The following is a 21,838-nucleotide window of genomic DNA, read 5'->3' on the forward strand; positions in this document are numbered from 1 at the left end:
CGCGGCGGCCCGACCCGAGTGCGCGTGCGCGGCAGTTGCCTTGGCGACCGGGGAAGCGTTGGGCTGCAACGACTAGGGCGCGAGCCGCTGGCGAAGAAGGAAAACGGGGAGTCTCTGGCTGGGCTAGGGCCGTAGCGACGTCCACCGCGGACCGGGGCTCCCCACAGCTGCAGGGCGTTCGGTGTCGCCGAAGTAAACATGCACCCTAAACCCTCGGAGCCTGCGGCAGGTGGGGCAGCAGAGCTGGATTGCACGCAGGAGTCCGGCTTGGAGGAGTCTGCGGGTGACCACGGGAGCGCAGGCCCAGGGGGCTGCAAGGAAGGTGCCGACTGCCCCCCACGGAGGGTGGTGGGCAAGGGGCCGACACGGCTGGGCGCTCCAGTCCCCTTCCCACACCACATACCCGATCTTCACAGCCAAATAACAACAACAATAGTAACGGTAGCAGCCAACGCTCTGCAGTAGGGGCTTCTCTCCCCATTTCGTACAGAGGAGGAAATACTTAAGATACTTAAGGGGTTATAAAACTTTCTCCAAACAGATAACCCTCGGCTAGTCAGTGACAGAATAGACTCGGCCGGGCGCGGTGGCTCACGCCTGTAATTCCAGTACTTTGGGAGGCCGAGGCTGGCGGATCATCAGGTCAGTCAGGAGTTCGAGACCAGCCTGGCCAACATTGTGAAACCCTGTCTCTACTAAAAATACAAAAAATGAGCTGGGCGTGGTGGCGGGCGCCTGTAGTCTCAGCTACTTGGGAGGCTGAGGCAGGAGAATCGCTTGAACCCAGGCGGCGGAGGTTGCAGTGAGCCAAGTGGGACGCTGAGGTTGCAGTGAACCAACATCACACCACTGCACTTCAGTTTGTGGGCAACAGAGCAAGACTCCGTCTCAAAAAAAAAAAAAAAAAAAAAAAAAAAAAGGAAGGAAGGAAGGAAGGAAGGCAGGCAGGCTTCAGCTTCTGCTCCCACTAGACTAGACTTGGTGCCCTAAGGGAAACCTTTCAGTGATTAGATTAAAAAGCCACTTGATTTGTGTTCCATTTTCTGAACCCAGGCAACAAATAAACCAGCTGATTTGTGTTCCAGGCAACAAATGTATCTTAAGCATCAACTGTCCAGATGAACCTTGTATGAGGAGCCATAGGGAACTGGCATTGCTCAGTGGAAAGACACTGACCTTGGAGCCATTGACACTGGGTTCAGGTTGAGGCTTAGCAGTTGGTCAGTTTTATGGCCGTTGGCCCAGAGCTTAACCTCTCGGAGCCTTAGTCTCCTCATCTGTAAGCTGGAATAATTATACAGGAGTATATGGAGAGAATTGCAATTAAATGCTCCAGCATATAGTGGGCCATTATTAAATGGTAGCTCTTGTTATTAATTACATATTAATATTTATATATCGAGCGCTTATTCTTTATTTTTTCCGCAAACATTTATCTGTTGCTTCCTGCGGCTGGGCATTCTATGCAAAATTGATGAGTTTAAGAATCAGTCCCCCCACACACAGCCTTTAGTCTTGTTCAATAGACCACACAAACACAGAAAGCAGTAGACAACCGCTCTTAAAGTTAAGTGCAGTTGAATTGGCCAATTTTGAATGACCTTTAAAAAAATTATTCATTTGAATGTGCTTATGTTATTTTTATCAAAGATATTCTCACTATTTTTGTTTCTTTTCATGTGATTTTCCTTTTGAAGATTTTTTTTAAGAGATAGAATCTCACTGTGTTACCCAGGCTAGATCTTCCTGCCTCAGCCTCCTGAGTAGCTGGGACTACAGGCATGCTCCACTACACCTGGCTTGAGAAATTTTTTAAAAGGCAAAAGAACAAAGAACATTAAAACAAATACCCATGTTTTGCCAGCAAGAACTGAAAATGATTAACATTTTATCATATTTACTTGAAGTCTTTTTTAATTAAAGAAATAAGTTCCCCCCAAACAAAAAATAAATAAAAATAAATAAGGCCGGGCATGGTGGCTCACGCCTGTAATCCCAGCACTTTGGAAGGCCAAGGCAGGCGGATCACCTGAGGTCAGGAGTTTGAGACCAGCCTGGCCAACATGGTGAAACCCTGTCTCTACTAAAAATACAAAAAAATTAGCTGGGCGTGGTGGTAGGCGTCTGTAATCCCAGCTACTTGGGAGGCTGAGGCATGAGAATTGCTTGAACCTGGCAGGCGGAGGCTGCAGTGAGCTGAGATCCCAGCACTGTACTCCAACCTGGGGGATAGACCAAGACTGTCTCCAAAAAAAAAAAAAAAAAAAAAAGAAAGAAAACATTTCACATAAAGTTGGTGTTCCTTTTGTCCCCTGTCCCCCACCTGATTTCTAATCCCATTCCTTTCCTCCCTTGTCCAGAATTTTATATGGATTCTTGCAAGCACTTCTCTATGCATATATGCCCTGAAACAATGCGTAGCATTGGTTTGCATATTTTTACTTTATATACGGTATCCTGTGCTTATTGTGAAACTTGCTTTTTTCACTCCATATACGTTTCTGAGAATTATCCCTATGGATAGATGTAGTTCTAGTGCATTCTTCTCAAAGGTAGAAAAGCAAGTCATTGTTTTTTGTAACCAGTCCCTATGGATGGACATTTACATTGTTAACAGTTTTTGGCTTTTACAAAAAATGCAGAAACAAATCTCTTTGTCCATGTTTTCTTGTGCACCTGTACAAAAGTTTTTATAGAGGACTACCTACAAGTGAAATTTACATAGTCTTTGCCAGTGCTTTAAAAATTGTTATACCTTTAGGCCGGGCATGGTGGCTCACGCTCGTAATCCCAGCACTTTGGGAGGCCAAGGTGGGTGGATCATGAAGTCAGGAGATTGAGACCATTCCGGCTAACACAGTGAAACCCCATCTCTACTAAAAATACAAAAAAAAAAAAAAAAAAAAAAAAAAAATTAGCTGGGCATGGTGGTGAGCACCTGTAGTCCAAGCTATTCAGGAGGCTGAGGCAGGAGAATGGCGTGAACCCGGGAGGCGGAGCTTGCAGTGAGCTGAGATGGCACCACTGCACTCCAGCCTGGGCGACAGAGCGAGACTCGGTCTCAAAAAAAAAAAAAAAAAAAATTGTTATGCATTTAAAGATTACTAGTGTTCTTTTTTTTTTTTTTTTTTTTTTTGGAGAGACAGGGTCTCATTTTGTTGCCCAGGCTGGAGTGCAATGCTGTGAACACAGCTCACGTAGCCTCAACTTCCCAAGCTTGAGTGATCAACCTGCTTCAGCCCCACAAGTGGCTGGGACTACAGGCACGCACCACTACATCTGGCTAATTTTTGTATTTTTTGTAGAGATGAGGTTTGCCATGTTGCTCAGGCTGGTCTCAAATACCTGGGCTCAAACAATCCACCTGCCTCAACCTCCCAAACGGCTGGGATTACAGGCATGAGCCACCATACCCAGCCGCTAAAGGATACTGGCGTTCTATAGTAAAAGTGGATGGTCATTAACCAAGCTGAAGTTGGGGGATATTTTTTGGTATATATCTTGATCTCTACAGACCTGATCTCTTTTATTTTACAGAAATTAATGATCCTAAGGAAATATGTGTGGGTTCTTCTGCCACATCCTACCAAAGCCAGCAGAAACAGAGTGGTGATAATGGGTCAGGTGGTCACTTTGCACACCCAAGAGAAGACAGAGAAGATCGGGGCCCCAGGTATGTGGGCAGGCTGCCATGTAGTGCACATTTACGGAGTAAGGTGGATGATGTAATCTCTCCCTTGTACAATAAGGAAATAGAGGCTGGTAGAGGTTGAATTGCCTGCCTGGTGTCTGAGAATGGAGTGAAGATGGCACTGCCTCTGCCACACAGCTGAGCGCATATTCTATTCAACTTTAATGCCAGACCTGCAGAGAGGAACAGCAGTAGTTCCTGATGACACCATTTAAAGTATTTTTTATTAGAACATACATTGCAATTTTTAGGCTGGGCACAGTGGCTCACACCTGTAATCCCAGCACTTTGGGAGGCTGAGGCAGGCGAATCACGAGGTCAGGAGTTTGAGACTGGCTTGGACAATATGGTGACACCCCGTCTCTACTAAAAATACAAAATATTAGCTGGGCATAGTGGCAGGCGCCTGTAATCCCAGCTACTCGGGAGGCTGAGGCAGGAGGATCGCTTGAACCCAGGAGGTGAAGATTGCAGTGAGCCAAGATCGTACCACTGTACTCCAGCCTGGATGACAGAGTAAGACTCCATCTCAAATAAAAAAAAAGAGCATACATTGCAATTTTTAAGAATGCTGAAAATAGGCCAAGCACAGTGGCTCATGCCTGTAATCCCAGTACTTTGGGTGGCCGAGGTAGGTGGATCACCTGAGGTCTGGAGTTCAAGACCAGCCTGACCAACATGGTGAAACCCCATCTCTACTAAAAATACAAAAATTAACCGGGCATGGTGGTGCATGCCTGTAATCCCAGCTACTTGGGAGGCTGAGGCAGGAGAATCGCTTGAACCCAGGCGGTGGAGGTTGCAGTGAACTGAGATTGTGCCATTGCACTCCGGCCTGGGCGATAAAGTGAGACTCCGTCTCAAAAAAGAATGCTGAAAATAATACTGGATGAGGCCCTAAAATCTATATAAAAAAGAAGAAGAAAAAGAAAAGGAGAAAGAGAAAAAGAAGAACTTAAAATAGGTATCAGGCATATAGGATGTTATAGAATTTTGGGCAGGAATGGATGTGGTAAAGAACTGTGAGAATGTATTTTACAGCTGACAATTTGCAGTAAGCTTATTCATATTTTACATTTTAACAGAATGACTAAAAGTTCCCTGCAAAAACTCTGCAAGCAGCACAAGCTTTATACTACCCCAGCATTGAATGATACGCTGTATTTACACTTTAAAGGTAAGGACCTAAGAGAGGAAGTGCTTCTTGTCAGGTGGAAGGATTCTGTCTAGCGGTATAAAAAATTACTTGCAGGGATCATCTTTAGTTCTCAGAATGTATCTAAGCAGCAAATTTCAGAGTTTAGTGGAGATTTATGGAAAAGGAATAACTTTTATTTCAAGAAGAAGTCTTGCCTGACCAGAGTTTACAAAGGAGCCACTGGCTCTAGGAATACCAAGGAAACACATTATCTTTTATTGTTGTTTCCTAAGCAATTTCTTTTCTTTTTTCTTTTCTTTTCTTTTTTTTTTTTTTCAGATGGTGTCTTGCTCTGTTGCCCAAGCTAAAGTGCAGTGGCACAATCTCTGCTCATTGCAGCCTCTGCCTCCAGGTTCAAGCAATTCTCCTACCTCAGCCTCCTGAGTAGCTGGGTTGCAGGTACCCGCCACCACACCTTGCTAATTTTTGTATTTTTAGTAGAGGCGGGGTTTCACCATGTTGCCCATTCTGGTCTCAAACTCCTGAGCTCAGGCAATCCACCTGCCTCAGCCTCCCAAAGTGCTGGGATTACAAGTGTGAGCCACTGTACCCAGCTAGGACTTTAATTTTTCTTTTTTTTTTTTTTTTTTTTTTTTTTTTTTGAGACGGAGTCTCGCTGTGTCTCCCAGGCTGGAGTGCAGTGGCGTGATCTTGGCTCACTGCAAGCTCCGCCTCCCGGGTTCACGCCATTCTCCCCCCTCAGCCTCCCAAGTAGCTGAGACTACAGGCGCCCGCCACCACGCCCGGCTAGTTTTTTGTATTTTTAGTAGAGACGGGGTTTCACCATGTTAGCCAGGATAGTCTCGATCTCCTGACCTCGTGATCCACCCGCCTCAGCCTCCCAAAGTGCTGGGATTACAGGCTTGAGCCACCGCGCCCGGCCGACTTTAATTTTTCATACCAGAAAGTTAGTTTGTAAGTACTTTGGGCTTGGGAAGTATATGTTGGGAAGGATTGCAGCTTGATGTTGGAAACAAATAATGAGGATCTTTGGGTGCCTCTTAGAATGGAGAGGCATGAGCAGGAGCCTGGGTTGGAGTCCAGTATCACATATAAATGGAAGCTCAGGTTCACAGACAGGGCTTTTCCCAGCCTGAGGGCTCCCAGCCTGTGCTAATGGGGTGACCAACTTGCTCATCAGTCCTCTCATTGTTCATTTGTTTCTTCGGTAGCTGTTTGCCGAGAGTCTACCGTGTGCCCAGCACTGCTCAGCACTGAAAATGCACAGAGGGAACCGGCAAATGTGTCTTTGGTGTCCTGGGGGATGGGAGCAGCTATTATGAGGATAGTGCCCTGGCAGGGAGACGCCCAAAGGGATCCAGGAGCACAAATGCCTCAAGGGATCAGAACAACTCCTATGGGTCTCCTCACCTCCACTTTTGCCCACTCCAAAATTCCCCATCCAGCATCCAAGTGTAGCAGTGAGTAAGATGATATAGGAGGACAGACCCCCGGGGGACTGATACTTAAGAGGCGGGAAGGAAAAAGGAACCAGTAAGTTTGACTAAGTAGAGACAGTCAGAGAGGTAGAAGAGCTAGGAGAGAGAGGTGCCCATATTAGTTATCTATTGCTACATAATTAACTACCCCGAAACTTAGCAACTTCAACTCATGATCTCACCCAGTTTCTGAGGGCTGGGAACTCGGGAGTCATGAGCTGGGTGGTTCTGGCTCAGGGTCTCTCATGAGGCTATAGTCAGACTGTCAGCACAGCCTCACTCATTTGATGGCTTGAGTGGGGCTGGAGAATCCGCTTCCAGGCTCTAGGCCTCACCCTCATAGCTGTCAGCCAGAGGCCTTAATTTCTCACCACATGAGCCTCCCCATGGGAGCTGGCTTCCCTTAGAGCAAGTTACCCAAGAAAGGAAGCAAGGCCAAGACAAAAGTGGAAGTGACACTTCATCACTCCATTGTATGCTGTTGGTGTCAGGATCCACTCCTGTCTTACTGCATTGCTAACATGAAGGCATCGATACTAGGAGGGTGATCCAGAGAGCCTGAGGAGGAAGCTGGGAAAGGGGTGCAGGGCCCATGGGCCAGATGCGTTGGAATGGTCAAGGGCTAAGAGGACTGCCAATAGCATGTAGCAATTAGGATCTTAGGGAGACTTTAGCCAGGTGGTTGCAGTGGTGGGGGGATCCAGTGGGTAGCAGCAAGTTGGAGATGGCTTGAACAGCAAAGAGGGAGGAGATGGGGTGAGAGCTAGAGCAAAGACCAGGGAGAAAAACTAGAGTGTCAGAAACCAAGGGGAAAATAATCCAGTTTCTTCAACAAAAAACTGCAATGGAAGAGAGAGAGAGACACACACACACTCTAGGTTAAAAGTGATGTAAGGCCAGGCGTGTGGCTCTTGCCTGTGATTCCAGCAATGCGGGAGGCCGAGGCAGGCAGATCAGGAGTTTGAGACCAATCTGGCCAACATGGTGAAACCCTGTCTCTGCTAAAAATACCAAAAAAAAAAAAAAAAAAAAAAAAAAATTAGCCGGGTGTGGTGATGCGTGCCTGTAATCCTAGTTACTTGGGAGGCTGAGGCAGGAGGCGGGCTGCAGTGAGCTAAGATTGTGCCACTGCATTCCAGCCTAGGCAACAGAGCAAGATTCTGTCCAAAAAAAAAAAGGTTGGCTGGGCGCGGTGGCTCACACCTGTAACCCCAGCACTTTGGGAGGCCGAGGCAGGCAGATCACCTGAGGTAAGGAGTTCGAGACCAACCTGGCCAACATGGTGAAAACCCATCTCTACTAAAAATACAAAAATTAGCCAGGTATGATGGCAGGTGCCTGTAATCCCAGCTACTCAGGAGGCTGAGGCAGGAGAATTACTTGAATCTGGGAGGTGTAGGTGTAGGGTATAGTGAGCCAAAATTGTGCGATTGCACTCCAACCCGGGTAACAAGAGCCAAACTCTATATCAAAAAAAAAAAAAAAAAAAAAGTGACTTAAGAGACATCCACTAATTACAAGGTTCGGACCTTATTTGTATGTTGATTCAGACAGTAAACAGTTTGGGAAAAAAAGATAACAAAGAAGTGTGACCAGTTACTGGCTATTTGATGACATTGAGAAACTGTTGTTTAGACGTCACAATGGTGTTGTGCCTATCTTAAAGACGTAAAGACAAAAAAAAAAAAGTTCCTATCTTTCATAGATACTGACTTCAGCATGAAGACCTTGGAGCAACATGACAAATATTTTCGCTACAAAAATTTTTGTGGAGAGAGTTTACAAGGAGGGAGAGCATCAGGAAGAATAGCTAATGGATGCTGGGCTTAGTACATAGGTAACGGGATGACCTGTGCAGCAAATTACCATGGCACACACTTACCTATGTCACAAACCAGCACATCTGGCACAGGAACCCATGAACTTAAAATAAAACTTGAAGAAATAAAATAATCAAATTTTTTGTGGAAAAAAGATAGGATTAAAAAAGTCTATCTATACAATACCTATGTTTAAGTGTATTCTATAACTATTTTAAATATTATGTATGCTCATAGCAAGCTTGGCAGGCAAGAGAGAAAAATGAAAACGATTATCTGTTGGCAGGAACATGGGTGCATTTTTGCTCACCACTGATATGAAAAATTTGTAATAAAAACTTTTTCAGGCAACAAAATAAAGAACTTTAAAAAGTGTTGGTAATAGTAGGTAAAGCGTGAATTACACATTGATGATGAGTACTACACATTGTGAATTACACATTGATGATTACTAAAGGAAACTAAAACGTTTGTTTTCCTAACCCTAAATTTGGCTCATAAAACTGAGAAAGAGAACAAAAGAAGGCCTACAGTTTGCACCAGGGTTAGGCCTGGTGGGGACATTTTCAGGGCAGGTTTACCCCCACTGCACCCCCACCTCCATCCACTCCCTACCATGAAGGCAGCAGTAGGCTCCACCCTTTCAGGTGGGTGATTCCAGCAGAAAGACTATCCGTCTTTTCAGCAAGACCCCCTGGGCTGCATCAAAGTTGGTCTTGCTTGACTAAGTGTGGCCACCCCCGAATGAGTCCCCATGACTCTGACCGGCTGCCCAGAGAGCCATCATGTGGTATTAGGAGAAGGAAGGTTCCTCCAAGAAAAGTTGGTACTGGAGGAAGGAGGTGTGGATGCCAGGTAGGCAGGTGTCTTAGTCTGTTTTGAGCGACTAAGATACAATAGCCTGGGTGGCTTGTAAACAACAAAAATGTGTTTCTCACAGTTCTGGAGGCTGGGAAGTCCAAGGTGAAAGGACTGGCAGGTATGGTGGCTGGTGAGAGCCTGCTTTTTTATTCTCAGATAGCACTTTCTTGCTGTATCCTCATGGAGTGAAGATGGCCAAGGAGCTCTCTGGGGCCTCGTTTATGAGGCCACTAATCCCATTCCTGAGGGTTCTTCTCTCATGACCTTATCACCTCCCAAAAGTCCCACCTCCTAATACGATCACATTAGGGGTTAGGATTTCAATGTATGAATTTTGAAGGGACACAGACATTCAGTCCCTAATAGTAGGCAAAAACAAGGGTGACCATGACCCCTCTGCCCTGTTGAGTGGGAGCTGAATTCCCATGTGCTTCCTTCTTGTTAGGTTTTGATCGCATTGAGAACCTGGAAGAGTACACAGGGCTGCGCTGTCTCTGGCTGCAGAGCAATGGAATACAGAAAATCGAAAACCTGGAGGCGCAAACCGAGTTGCGTTGCCTCTTCTTGCAAGTGAACTTGCTCCATAAGATCGAGAACCTGGAAGCTCTGCAGAAACTGGATGCTCTTAACCTCAGCAACAATTACATCAAGACCATTGAAAACCTCTGTAAGAGTACCCAGCAAGCAGTGTGCCTATTTGCCATATGTCCATCACTTTCCTCTGAGGGAGCTTCTAAGATTTTATATTATGGGCAAGAAGTGTTTTTGGTTTTGTTTTGCTTTGCTTCTTTTTGAGACAGGGTCTTGCTGTGTCGCTCAGGCTGAAATGCGGAGGTGCAGTTACAGCTCACTGCAGCCTTGACCTCCTGGTCTCAAGCGATCCTCCCACGTCAGCCTCCCAGGTAGCTGAGACCATAGACACATGCCACCAGACCTGGCAAGTTTTTCTACTTTTTATAGATATGGGGTCTCACTGTGTTGCCCAGGCTGATCTCAAACCTCCTGGGCTCAAAAGATTCTCCTGCCTTAGCCTCCCAAAGTGCTGGCATTACAGGTATGAACCACTGCACCTGGCCCAAGAAGCATTTTTATGCCTTTGTTTTTGACTTCTGCTGACCTTACCTTCCAGCCTGCCTCCCAGTCCTGAACACACTGCAGATGGCCCACAATCACCTGGAGACCGTGGAGGACATTCAGCATCTACGAGAGTGTTTGACGCTTTGTGTCCTTGACCTTTCACACAACAAGCTGAGTGACCCTGAGATCCTGAGCATTCTGGAAAGCATGCCCGATTTGGTAAAAACAAAAAAACAATGAAAAGCACCACAGGAAACTACTTCTATTATTTTCATCAAATATCAAGTCCTTTTGTCTTTTTTCTCCTTCCTGGCTTCCTTCCTTCCCTTTTTCACACTTTTTTCCTCTTTGTGTTTTTAGCTGGAATATCTGAAATGCCAGATGTCATATTATTTTACCCTCAAATAGTTCAGTGTGTACCTCTGACAGATAAGGACTTTTTTTGTCTTTTTTTTTGTTTTTTTTTTTTTTTGAGACGGAGTCTCACTGTTGTCACTCAGGCTGGAGTGCTATGGCACAAACTCGGCCTACTGCAACCTCTGCCTATGGGTTCAAGTAAATCTCCTGCCTCAGCCTCCCAAGTAGCTGGGATTTCAGGTGCACGCCACCACACCCAGCTAATTTTTGTATCCTTAGTAGATTCAGGGTTTCATCATGTTGTCCAGGCTGGTCTTGAACTCCTGACCCTAAGTGATCCACCCGCCTCAACCTCCCAAAGTGCTAGGATTACAAGCATGAGTCATCACGCTCAGCCACCACTCAATTGATTTTTCAAGGAAACCAGGTCCTCTGTCTGGTGTTATCCACATTCTGGATTTAGCTGATTGCATCCTTGTGGTGCCACTTAACATGTTCTGCTGGCCCTGGTATTTCCTGTAAAATGATATCAGAGTCAGAGACTGGATGGTATTCGGGCTGAGTATTTCACCTTGAGGTGTGCCGGGTCCTTCCACTGCCGGTTCCTCACATCAGGGAGCATGTGATGCCTGCTTGCTTTTCCTTTTGTCATTTTTTTTTTTTTTTTTTTTTTTGTGAGATGGAGTCTCGCTCTGTTGCCCAGGCTGGAGTGCAGTGGCCGGATCTCGGCTCACTGCAAGCTCCGCCTCCCGGGTTTACGCCATTCTCCTGCCTCAGCCTCCCGAGTAGCTGGGACTACAGGCGCCCGCCACCTCGCCCGGCTAGTTTTTTTGTATTTTTTAGTAGAGACGGGGTTTCGCCGTGTTAGCCAGGATGGTCTCGATCTCCTGACCTCGTGATCCGCCCGTCTCGGCCTCCCAAAGTGCTGGGATTACAGGCTTGAGCCACCGCGCCCGGCCTCCTTTTGTCATTTTAAGATTCACTAGTGGGTTCAGATGTTGTCAGCCTTGTCCAGCCATTATCAAGTTTCCCATCAGTCCTTCTCGCAGTTATTTCAGCAGTCACTGATGAAAGTTGCCTAGATGAATTATTTAATGAGGAGTCACACAATGACAACTTTCCAGTTCTCTCACTCTCTCAGCATTTGTTAGCTAGAATGCTTCAGCTAGAATGCTTCAGCTAGAATGCTTCTACAAAGAGCTTTCACTCACCAACTAGCGGTTCATGCAGTTCATGCAGAAAAGGCCAGGATCAATGTTTGGCCCTTTTATTTATCAATTTTCTTTTTATTTCCTTTCTTTTTTTTTTTGACAGGGTCTTGCTCTGTCACCCAGGCTGGAGTGCAGTGGTATAATCATGGCTCACTGCAGCCTCGACCTCCCGGGCTCAAGCAATTCTCCCACCTTAGCCTCCAAGTAGCTGGGAGCACAGGTGCACACCACCACATCCGGCTAATTTTTATATTTTTTGTAGAGATGGGGTTTTGCCATATTGCTCAGGCTGGTTATTTATCAATTTTCAGTAAAATGAATTGAGACCCTAGCAACCTTTCATGGCGACAATGAAGCCTTTCTTTTTTTAGAATCATTATGAATGCATGTATTTATATATACAGTATTTGACAAGATTTAACTCTTGCAGTCACTTTAATTTTTCATGTTCAAATTTTCCCATCCAGGTGAGGTATGGTGGCTCACACCTGTATCCCAGCACTTTGGGAGGCCAAGGTGGGCAGATCACTTGAGGCCAGGAGTTTGAGACCAGCCTGGTCAACATGGTGAAACCCTATCCCTAATAATAATACAAAAATTAGCTGGGTATGTTGGTGCACGTCTGTGATCTCAGCTACTTGGGAGGCTGAGGCATAAGAATTGCTTGAACCCGGGAGGCGTTGCAGTGAGCTGAGATCTCACCACTGCACTCCAGACAGAATGAGACACTGTCTAAAAAAAAAAAAATTCTCATCCTTTGGCTTGCTTCCCAAGTCCTTTTAAGTCCTCTCTAGTACCTTTGACAGCTTCCTTGCTTCTTAGTGTCTATGTGTTAACGTGTACTAGGAAAAAAATACTAAAACTAGCACACAAAACCCTTGAGTTTATTGTATACCGCTTAGTGCATTGATAAACACGGAGAAAAGCGAGTCAACTGAAAGCAAATCATAGTTCAGGAACAATCTGTAGCATGTACCATCAAAAGACTAGTTTAGAACTGCAGTGCATGGTGAGAATAGAAAGCTCTATTATATTACAATCCTCCCATTTGTTCGTTTTTGTTTTGACTGGGGTTGCCATAAGTACCGGGTGGCTTAACCAATAGAAATATACTTTTTCGTGGCTGTGTGTGGTGCCTCACGCCTGTAATCCCAGCACTTTGGGAGGCCGAGGCAGGCAGATCACAAGGTCAGGAGATCGAGACCATCCTGGCTAACATGATGAAACCCTGGCTCTACTAAAAATACAAAAAAGTAGCCAGGCATTGCGGTGGGCACCTGTAGTCCCAGCTACTTGGGAGGCTGAGGCAGGAGAATGGCGTGAATCTGGGAGGTGGAGCTTGCAGTGAGCCGAGATCGCGCCACTGCACTCCAGCCTGGGCAACAGAACTAGACTCCATCTCAAAAAAAAAAAAAAAAAAAAAAAAAAATTTATTTTCTCATAATTCTGGAGACTGAACGTCAAGAGCAAGGTGTGGGCAGGGCTGGGTTCTCCAGAGTCCTCTCCTTGGCTGGTAGAGGGCCGTCTTCTCTCTGGGTCCTCACACGGTCCCTCCCTATGTGCTGTGTCCTACTCTCTTCTTCTAAGGACACCAGTAAGATTGGATTAGGGCCTATCCTAATGGGCTCATTTCAACTTCATCATGGCTTTAAAAGTCTTATCTCCAAATACAGTCACATTCTAAGGTGCTGAGGGACTTTAACATGTGAAGTTTGATTAGGACACAATTCAGCCCAGAAGGAAAGCAGGTTGCTTTATATTAATAGTTATTTTGTGACTGCATTTAAATCCTCCCCACACCGTGTACCCCTTTATTGCTGTCTGGGTGTATTGCTCCCACCGCCCCACCCTGTGCAGGGTAAGTCACTTGAAAATAGAGCAAGAATGGTAAAGACAGCATGAGAATGAAGTTTGGGAAATGCTAAACTAACTCGTTTACGATATCTTCAACAAAGAAACACTTTAGATATGAAAAATATTCCATCGGTTTAGGCAGACAGATTTTGAAATGGTTCACCCTCATGTTGCCTTAAGCGTTCAACTTCTTTTTTTTTTTTTTTTTTTTTTTTTGAGATGGAGTTTTGCTTTGTCACCCAGGCTGGAGTGCAGTGGCATAATCTCGGCTTACTACAGCCTCCGCCTCCTGGGTTCAAGTGGTTCTTCTGCCTCAGGCCCCTGAGTAGCTGGGATTACAGGTGCTTGCCACCACGCCCCTCTAATTTTTGTATTTTTAGTAGAGATGGGGTTTAACCATGTTGGCTAGGCTGGTCTTGAACCCCTGACCTCAAGTGATTCACCCACTTCAGCCTCCCAAAGTGCTGGGATTACAGGAGTGAGCCACCAAGCCCAGCCCCTCTAAGCATTCAACCTCTTTGATTTTCTTTTTCTTTTTTTTTTGAGACGGAGTCTTGCTGTGTCTCCCAGACTGGAATGCAGTGGCGTGATCTTGGCTCACTGCAAGCTCCACCTCCCGGGTTCACACCATTCTCCTGCCTCAGCCTCCCGAGTAGCTGGGACTACAGGCGCCCGTCACCACGCCTGACTAATTTTTGGTATTTTTAGTAGAGACGGGGTTTCACCGTGTTAGCCAGGATGGTCTCAATCTCCTGACCTCGTGATCCACCCGCCTCGGCCTCCCAAAGTGCTGGGATTACGGGCGTAAGCCACCACGCCCGGCCAACTTCTTTGAGTTTCTTAAGGCAGTAGAGGAGGTGACAGTATTTAAAAATGGGGGAGGATGGCAGGTGGGATTGCTGAACCCCTTCCTCCTCCCTGGTCCTAACTGACAGCAGGGAGAGCTGTAAGCTGAGGGAGAAGGGCCCTCCATCCTGTGGCACTCAGCAGAAGTAAGCGGGCACTCTCCATCCTTTCCCTTAGTCACTGCTGCTTCTCTGTCTAGCAGCTGTGTGCGTTTTCTTAAAATGGATCCTGGCTGGGAAGAAAAGAAAACAATCAATTAGGCAGAGATTCATTTCAGTAAAAGAGGTTGGGTAGCAAAACTAATATAATCAACTGCTCTCAGAAAAAGCCTCAGAAAATGTTTTCCAGTATTGTTCTGGAGGGACAATGAGATCTAAGATCTGAAGTTCAAGTGGAGGAAAGGGCTGCTGAATGATCTAGACAGCTCTGATAGCGTGAGAGTAATGGAAACCTTCTGATTTCTCCCATCAAGTCACCAGGATGTGATATCGGCACTTCTCTAGATTTTGTTCATTTATTCTTAGTGCACAGCACATATCAAATAATTCAGTCGCATCCTTCAGTAATCATTTTGGTTCTGCTTGTCTTCTTGCAGCGTGTACTGAATTTGATGGGAAACCCGGTTATCAGACACATTCCTAATTATAGAAAGACAGTCACTGTACGACTAAAGCACTTAACATACCTGGATGATAGACCAGTGTTTCCAAAGGACAGGTAAGAAGAGAAAAGCCTTCTGATCACATTTTAATATTTAATAGTTGACCATGCTTAATATTAAACTTTTTAAATTTCTGATTCTTGAGCAATTTCACATATCAAAAACGTTCTTTGGAAATAGGCTTGATGGCGACCTAATTGACTATAATGGGAATTTAAGCACTTATTCATAGATTTTTATATTCCTTTGATAAGTATCTTTGTATTGGTGGTTTACCTCTTTGCTGATGAGTTCCTTGGAATGGAATTTTGGGAGTAGCATCACTGCATTGAAGAATGCGGTTTCAGACTTTGTAAAAACTCTTACAAATATTTTCTAGTTGTTTTCTAGAGAGTTTGTACCAGTTTACAACCTCACAGAACATAACCATGAAAAGAAATCTTTGCCAAGTTAGTTAATGGGTGAAGATAGTACCCTGTTGTTTTAAATTGCCATTTTTGGATAACTGATGAAGTTGGGCATTTTTTTCATTGTTACTGGACACTTATATTTCCTTCTTTATGAATATTCTGTCCATGACTTTTTCCAAGTTTCTTTCTGAAGTGATTTTCTTACCGATTTGTAAGAGCTTCTTTAATATTAGGAACATTGCACCCTGGACTGCCATGTTTATCGTCACTGCTTTTATCTGTGTTTTTAACTTACTTTTAAATTTAGATCAATTTAGTAATTCTAATTAGAATAAAATATCAGTCATATATAAATGAGAAGTATCTGAATTTTGCATTATACAGTCAAGATCAGTAGCTTGTACTTGATGAGAAGTACAATCTGATTTTTGCATTATACATTTAAGATCAATGTAGCTTGTAATATGTTTTTAAACTCACAAATTTAAATCAAACTAATAAATATTTCCAATAGAGCTTCCACTTTAGCCAGGTAAGAAAATAAGACCTGCTTCTGGGAGGTTCAACAGAAATTGACCCAGCTCCCTGGGCCCCAGGTCTGGGGGTGGTGAGGACGGGGAGAGCAGCCAGTGTGCAGGGGCCTGACTCCCAAGCCAGCTCTGCAGCCACGTGCTACATTATGACCTTGGGGGAGCTCCCTAACCTCCCTGGGCGCATGTTCCACATCTGCAGAGTGGGGATGAGAATATTGTTGCCACAGGGTCCTTGTGAGTGCCTATGAGCAACATGCAGGACTCTGAGCAGGTGCTGGGCTCCTAGGAGTGAACCAGTGGGAGCAGCTGCCACTGAAGAGGCTACCCCCACCCCGGGGGCCATGCTGAGGAAAGTAACGTGGATGTGAGCAATAGGAGCCACCGTCCTTTACAGCATAGCCCAAGACTCCAGCTCAGGAGTCAGATTAACCTGGCTTGAATCTTTTTTTAGAGACAGGATTGTACTCTGTCACTTGGGCAGGAGTGCAGTGGCGCCATCACTGCAGCCTCAAACTCCTGGCTTCACACAAGCCTCCCAAGTAACTGAGATTACAAGTGTGCATCACCAAACCCAGTTAATTTTTAGTTTTTTGTAGAGATGGGGGTCTCACTATGTTGCCAAGGCTGGTCTCAAATTTCTGGCCTCAGGTGATCCTCCTGCCTTGGCCTCCTAAAGCTCTGAGGCTCCCAAAGCCTCACAGGCATGAGCCGCCACACCCCTGGCGTTGAATCTTAATCCAGTCACTGACTAATTGTTTGACACTGGGTACTTGCTGTCATCTAGGATGCAGCAGGCATCTGCTCACCTGTCATTAACGCACTCTCCATAACGCATGTAAATAGTGCCTTCTCCACTTGATGTCTCTTCAGCCTGATTTAATTTCCTCTCAGGACACATCAGCCTCTAACATGCGCTCATTTCTTTGTTTAGGATCTGTCTTCCCCAACTAAAAGGGCTCCTCTAACAGAGATGAGCTCTTACACTCACTGCTGGGTCCCCAGCCTCTAGAACCGTGCCTGGCACATAGCAGGCAACAGATAGGCCTTTGCTGGCTGTCTGCTCTGAGATCAAAGGGTCTGAGGTTTTCTCATTGAGTGGTAAATGGACTGGAACATGGTTTATTTTCCTTAGCATTTTCTGTCTCAGTGACTCGTGGTCTTTCTCTGCTATAGTATACTTTGCAACACCCTGTCCGACTATTTCCAAACACCTGTACCTTTGATTTTACAGCAGGGATCTGCTGCTTCTCTCTGAAGGTAAGCCTCCTGTTTTTAAACCACCAGACTTTATTTTTCAAATAACAACTTTGTTGAGGTATTATTCACATACCATACAGTTTATGTATTTAAAGTGTACAATGTGGCTGGACGCAGTTGCTCACGGCTGTAATCCCAGCACTTTGGGAGGCTGAGGTGGGTAGATCACTTGAGGTCAGGAGACTCCCTCTCAAAAAAAAAATAAATAAATAAAATAAAAATAAAAATAAAAAACAAAGTGTACAATGCAATGGCTTTGAGTATATTCACAGAGTTATGCAACCATCACCACAATCAATTTTAGAACATTCTCATCACCCTAAAATGGAAACACTGGGCCAGGCATGGTGGCTCACGCCTATAATCCCAGCGCTTTGGGAGACCGAGGCAGGCGGATCATGAGGTCAGCAGATCGAGACCATCCTGGTTAACATGGTGAAACCCTGTCTCTACTAAAAAATAGAAAAAATTAGCCGGACATGGTGGTGGGTGCCTGTAGTCCCACCTAGTCAGGAGGCTGAGGCAGGAGAATGGCATGAACCTGGGAGGTGGAGCTTGCAGCGAGCCGAGATCACACCACTGCATTCCAGCCTGCGCAACAGAGCGAGACTCCATCTCAAAAAAAAAAAAAAAAAAAAAAAAAAAGGAAACACTGGCTGGGCATGGTGGCTCACACCTGTAATCCCAGCACTTTGGGAGGCCAGAGTGGGCAGATCATGAGGTCAAGAGACCAAGACCAGCCTGGCCAACATGGTGAAACCCTATCTCTACTAAAAGTACAAAAATTAACTGGGCGTGGTGGTAGGCGCCTGTAGTCCCAGCTACTCAGGAGGCTGAGGCAAGAGAATCGCTTGAATCCGGGAGGTGGAGGTTGCAGTGAGCCAAGATTGAGCCACCGCACTCCAACCTGGGTGACAGTGCGAGACTGTCCCAAAAAACAAACAAAAAAACAAAAAAACACCATCCCCATTAGCAGCCCACCCCCTATTTCTCGCTCCCTGAAGGCCCTGGCAGCTACTTCTCTCCTTTTCCTCTCTGTTGATTTGCCTGTTCTGGACATTTCATATAAATGGAGTCACCCACCATGCGGCCTTTTTTTTCTTTCACTCAACGTCGTGTTGTCAGGGTTCATCTGCGATGTGGCGTGCTCCATCCAGTACTTCACTCCTTTTTATTGACACATGATACTGCATTTTGATACACTACATTGTATTTGTCCATCAGCTTTTGGAAATTAGGGTTCTTTTCACTTTTTGGCTATTGTCAATAATGAAGTTTTTGTGTGGACAGCTGTTGTCTTCTTCTGGGTACGTATCTAGGAGTGGAATTTCTGGGTCATACAGGGACTTTATGTTTAATTTTTGAGGAGACACCACATTGTTTTCCAAAGCAGCCGCACCATTTTACATCCCCATCAGCAGTGTAGGAGGGTTCCAGTTTTCCCGTATCCTCACCAATACTTCTGATTGCCTGTCTTTTTCTCTCTTTTTGTTTTTTTAAGATGGAGTCTCACCCTGTCACCCAGGCTGGAGTGCAGCAGTGAGATCTCAGCTCACTGCAACCTCCGCCTCCCAGGTTCAAGCGATTCTCCTGCCTCAGCCTCCCTAGCAGCTGGGATTAGAGGCATCAGCCACCATGCCCAGCTAATTTTTCTATTTTTATTAGAGACAGGGTTTCACCATGTTGGTCAGGATGGTCTCAATCTCTTGACCTCGTGATCCACCTGCCTCGGCCTCCCAAAGTGCTGGGATTAAAGGGGTGAGCCACCGCACCCGGCCCTGTCTTTTTATTTCTAGTCCCCTGGATGGTATGAAGTGGTGTGTCACTGTGGTTTCCATTTGCTTTTCCCTGGTAGATAATGATGTCGAGCATCTTTCTTGTACTTATCGGCAGTTTTTATGTCTTCTTTGGAGAAATGCCTGTTCAGTTTCTTTGCTGATTTTTAAAAAATTAATAGACTTCTAACAGACTTTTTTTTTTTTTTTTTTTTTTTTTTTTTTGGGACAGCGTTTTGCTCTGTTGCCCAGGCTGGAGTGCAGTGCTACAATCATGATTCCCTGCAGCCTCCACCTCCTGGGCTCAAGTAACCCCTCTCTCAGCCTCCTGAGTAGCTGGGACTGCAGGTGTGCACCACCACGCCTGGCTAGTTTTTGTGCTTTTTGTAGAGATGGGGTCTCGCCATGTTGCCCAGCCTGGTCCGGAACTCCTGGGCTCAAGTCATCTGCCCACCTTGGCCTCCCAAAGTGCTGAGATTACAGGCATGAGTCACTGCACCTGGCCTAGACTTTATTTTCAGAGCATTTTTAGATTTACAGAAAAATTGAGCAGAAAGTAAAGAGAGTTCCCATATACCACCCACCCTCACAGTTTCTCCTATTTGTAACGTATTACATTCGCGTGGGACATTTGTGACAAGCGATCAACCAATGCTGGTACCTTATTATTGACTGAAGTCCATCATTTCTTTAGGGCTCATGCTTGGTGTTGCACATTGTATGGATTTGGACAAAGGTATCATGTCATGTATCCCCCATCACAGTATCTCACAGAATAGTTTTACTGCCCTAAAACCCTCTGTGCTCTGCTTATTCATCCCTCCCACCTCCTCAGCCCCAACTCCTGGCAACACTGATCTTTTTGCCGTCTCCGTGATTTTGCCTTATCTAGAAAGTCACATAGCTGGAATCATACAGCATATAGCCTTTATGGACTGGCTTCTTTCACTTAGCAATGAAGTTAGGCTTCTTCCATGAATTCGTGTGGCTTGACAGCTCATCTCTTTTCACTGCTGAGTGATATTCCTCCATCTGGGTGTGCCAGAGTTTGTTTATCCATTCACCTACTAAAGGATATGTTGGTCGCTTCTAATTTCTGCCAATTAGAATAAAACTGCTGTAAACATCCATGTGCAGGTTTGCGTGTGGACATAAGTCTTCAATTCATTTGGGCAAATAATTAGAAGCACAATTGCTGGATCATATGGTGAGAGTATTTTTAGTCCCGTAAGAATCCGCCACACCGTTTTCCAAAGTGGCTGTACCATTTTGCTTTCCCCCTAGGAACAAGTGAGAGTTCCCAGCACTCCACATCCTCATTAGCACAGCATTGCCAGTGTTTTGGATTTTAGCCATCTTATAGCCACATCATGTTATCTTATTGTTCTAATTTGCATTTCCCCAGGACACGTGATGTGGAGCATCTTTTCACAGGCTTATTTGCCATCTGTATATCTTTTTTGGTGAGGTATCTTGATCGTTTGCCCGGTTTTTTATTGGGTTGTTTCCTTATCTTTGAATTTTAAAAGTTATTTGTATGTTTTGGATCCAAGCCTTTTTTTTTTTTTTTTTTTTTTTTTTTTTGCAAATATTTTCTCCCAGTCTGTAGCCTGTCTTCTCATTTTTTAAAACTTTGCTCATTTTTTTTTGGGGGGGGTAGAATCTTACTCTGTCACTCAGGCTGGAGTGCAGTGGTGTGATCTCAGCTCACTGTAACCTCTGCCTCGTGGGTTCAAGCGATTCTCCTCCTTCAGCCTCCCGAGTAGCTGGGACTACAGGTGCGTGCCACGACGCCCAGCTAATTTTCGGATTTTTAGTAGAGACGGGGTTTCTCTATGTTGGCCAGGCTGGTCTTGAACTCCTGACTTCAGGTGATCCACCCACCTCCTCTTCCCAAAGTGCTGGGATTACAGATGTGAGCTACCATGCACAGCCTAAACTTTGGTCATTTTGAAATTGTGTCATCTTTCTATTAATGAGTTGTGAGGCTTATTTATATTTTCCAGGTACAAGACCCTTATCAAATATATGATTTGCAAATATCTTCTCACATTCTTTGAGTTGTCTTTTTACTTTTTTTCGGTAGACACAGGGTCTCGCTATGTTGCCCAGGCTGATCTCAAACTCCTGGGCTCAAGTGATCATCCCACTTTGGCCTCCAAAGTGCTAGGATTACAGGCGTGAGCCACTGTGTCCTGCTGGCTTTTTTTTTTTTTTTTAATACTTTATTTATGGTATTCTTTGCATGACAAACATTTTTAATTTTGATGGAATCCGATTTCTCTATTTTTTCTCTTGTCACTTGTGCTTTTGGTGTCATATCTAAGAAGGCTGTGCAGACTGTTCCACCTTAAATAATAAAATTCACACGTGTAACTTTCATCCTTGCAGTCACATGTCTGATGCTCACTTTGCTTTGATTTTGAAGAAAATGAGCAAGTTGATCAGAGAGTGTATGTTTGGAGTTCACCTCCCCTATTTATGTTTCTTTGTTTTTTTTAAACAGAGCTTGTGCGGAGGCCTGGGCTAGGGGAGGGTACGCAGCTGAAAAGGAGGAGAGACAGCAGTGGGAGAGCAGGGAGCGGAAGAAGATCACAGACAGCATTGAAGCCTTGGCCATGATCAAGCGGCGGGCGGAGGAAAGGAAAAGACAGAGAGAGAGTCAAGAGAGAGGTATGCGCTGGGTCGAAGACAATAGCCCCAGAGTTCCTTTGAGATTAGGCGAGTCTAAGCTGTCAAACTTACTCTTTAATCTTGGGGATTTTTTTTTTTTTTTTTTTTTTTTTAGACAGAGTCTCGCTCTGTCGCCCAGGTTGGAGTGCAGCAGCGTAATCTTGACTCACTGCAA

At 45.2% G+C, this 21,838-nt stretch overlaps 1 protein-coding gene across 1 annotated transcript in view; it reads left to right on the top strand.

Annotated features, from left to right (window-relative positions):
• Positions 1-39: 39 nt before the first annotated feature.
• The window catches only part of DNAAF1 (dynein axonemal assembly factor 1), a 33,591-nt gene continuing 11,792 nt past the window's right edge, over positions 40-21,838 (top strand). The window contains 7 exon segments of the mRNA XM_050772836.1: positions 40-322; positions 3,538-3,673; positions 4,777-4,868; positions 9,455-9,676; positions 10,139-10,305; positions 14,950-15,071; positions 21,497-21,663. Of these exon segments, the coding sequence (XP_050628793.1) occupies positions 199-322; positions 3,538-3,673; positions 4,777-4,868; positions 9,455-9,676; positions 10,139-10,305; positions 14,950-15,071; positions 21,497-21,663 (1,030 nt within the window). The 5' untranslated portion in view covers positions 40-198.

The sequence above is a fragment of the Macaca thibetana genome, chromosome 20 (genome assembly GCF_024542745.1).
Source record: "Macaca thibetana thibetana isolate TM-01 chromosome 20, ASM2454274v1, whole genome shotgun sequence".
Taxonomy (NCBI): domain Eukaryota; kingdom Metazoa; phylum Chordata; class Mammalia; order Primates; family Cercopithecidae; genus Macaca; species Macaca thibetana.